At 67.2% G+C, this 1,723-nt stretch overlaps 1 protein-coding gene across 1 annotated transcript in view; it reads right to left on the bottom strand.

Annotated features, from left to right (window-relative positions):
* COG1 (component of oligomeric golgi complex 1) overlaps window positions 1-334 on the bottom strand; it is a 12,457-nt gene extending 12,123 nt beyond the window's left edge. Inside the window, exon 1 of the mRNA XM_004693469.2 lies at window positions 1-334. Within this exon, the coding sequence (XP_004693526.1) occupies window positions 1-307 (307 nt within the window). The 5' untranslated portion in view covers window positions 308-334.
* Between the last annotated feature and the right edge of the window lie 1,389 nt (window positions 335-1,723).

Raw genomic sequence — 1,723 nt, 5'->3', positions numbered from 1 at the left:
CCGCGGGCGGCTGGGAGGCGGCCGGGCCGGCCAGGCGGAGCCGCGCGCAGTACTGGTCCGTGGCCTTCACGGCGTCCACCAGCCCCTCGGCGCAACGGCGCATCTGGCCGATGGTGTCGGCCGCCTCGATCAGGTCCCGGTACCGCTCGCCCACCATCTGCCGCAGCTCCTCCTTCTTGTGCTCGATCTCAGCCCGCACTTGGCGCTCCAGCCCGCGGATCTCCTCCGCTCCATGGGTCTCGAAAAGCGCCGCGGGGTCGCGCAGGTCCAGCCGCTTCAGCGCGGGGGAGGTGGCCACGGCCGCCATGACGGACCCGTCAGCCGCTGCCGGGCCACTTCCGCCCGCCGGGCCCGCCTCGCGGCCATCTTGGTTGTGGGCGGAAGCGCGGCGCAGCAGCCATGCGCATTCCGGGCGGCAGTGGGCGGTGCCGGCCCCGACAGGGTGTGGTTGTTGAAGGGCTGGGACTGGCGTTGCGGCTGAGGGGCCCGCCTCTCGGGAGGTGAGGCCCCGCCCAGCGCAGGTGGAACCGCTCCCCGTCGTAGTCAGTTTCGTACTTAAGCGCCCGCGCGGTCTGAACCACGCCTCCTCGGGACACTTGGCTCCTTTTTGTCCTGTGGCGACTCCAGGACACCGCCCGCCTGCGACGACGCGACTGTGCGCATGCTGTGCCCGGCCCCTCGGAGCCGCCCCGTCGGTGCCGCGGCTGGGGGCGGGGCTAGGTGGTGGGCGTGGCTACCAGGACGGGGGCGGGGCTTGTGGGCGGGGCTAGAGCGGGCCGAGCCTGGTACCCTGGTGCTGCGCTGACCCTGCCGCGCCGCCCCCAGCGTCGGTACCCTGTGGTGCTGGGAGAGGTGAAGCTTGGGACGAGTTTTCTCTCGCGGGGAAGAGTGACCTCACAGCTGCTCGGAGCAGGCGCTGGGTGCCCCGGGCGCTCCTTTGACTTCTCTTTGATTAGGCCTTGGGGATATTGGGGTTTTGCATCGAGCTGATGTTTCACCACTAAAGACGTTTCCCCAGGTCAGCCTGACGTTGGCACCCATCCCAGGGAGGAGGGTAGTGGGCAGAGGGAAAGACCAGAGTGCGTGAGAACAGCCCGCCGGACACCTAATGCTCATGCGGTGATCATAAAAACTGCAGCGCGTGGCCCGTTTCTTCTAAGTGTTTCCAGGGCCCGTCGCTAAAAACAAGGGCAGCAAAGCCAAAGGGCGCCCCGCACCACGTTCCACCTCCCGGCGATTGGCGTCTTGTGCCCAGCAACCAGGTTTTCCAGCGTCCTCTCTGCCCCTCCCTGCCCCCTCCCCAGCCAGCTCCTCCTCTACTGTGAGGCAGATCCCAGACACCAAAGAATTCCGGTCTGTAAACGAGCCGCTCACTTAGGTCCTGTTCTACTTTATCTCACAGTAGCTCTACAAGGCAGGGCATGCTTCCGTTCAGATGGGGAACCCGGGACATACATGCAGTAACAGCGCGGGTCTCGGCAGCCCGTCCACACGGTCGCTGCTTAGGCGCCCAGGTCGGCTCCTTAGGCAGAATCAGCTCTGGGACCTAAATTTTCCGATTCTGCGTGGACACCCAACTTCCCACACGAAGCCGCGTCCCCGCGCCGCCTTCCGCTCGGGCGCAGTTCGCCAGTCGCCCTGCAGGTGGCGCTGTTGCTCTGTGCCTGCCGCGCTGCCACGGCCCGGCCCCTTCCTCTGGCCTGGGCGCTGAAGCAGCGTGGGG

The sequence above is a fragment of the Condylura cristata genome, unplaced genomic scaffold (assembly GCF_000260355.1).
Source record: "Condylura cristata isolate star-nosed mole 26May11 unplaced genomic scaffold, ConCri1.0 scaffold00038, whole genome shotgun sequence".
Classification (NCBI taxonomy): domain Eukaryota; kingdom Metazoa; phylum Chordata; class Mammalia; order Eulipotyphla; family Talpidae; genus Condylura; species Condylura cristata.
The sequence above is the reverse complement of the archived record's forward strand: the minus strand, read 5'-3'. Positions and strand labels throughout refer to the sequence as shown.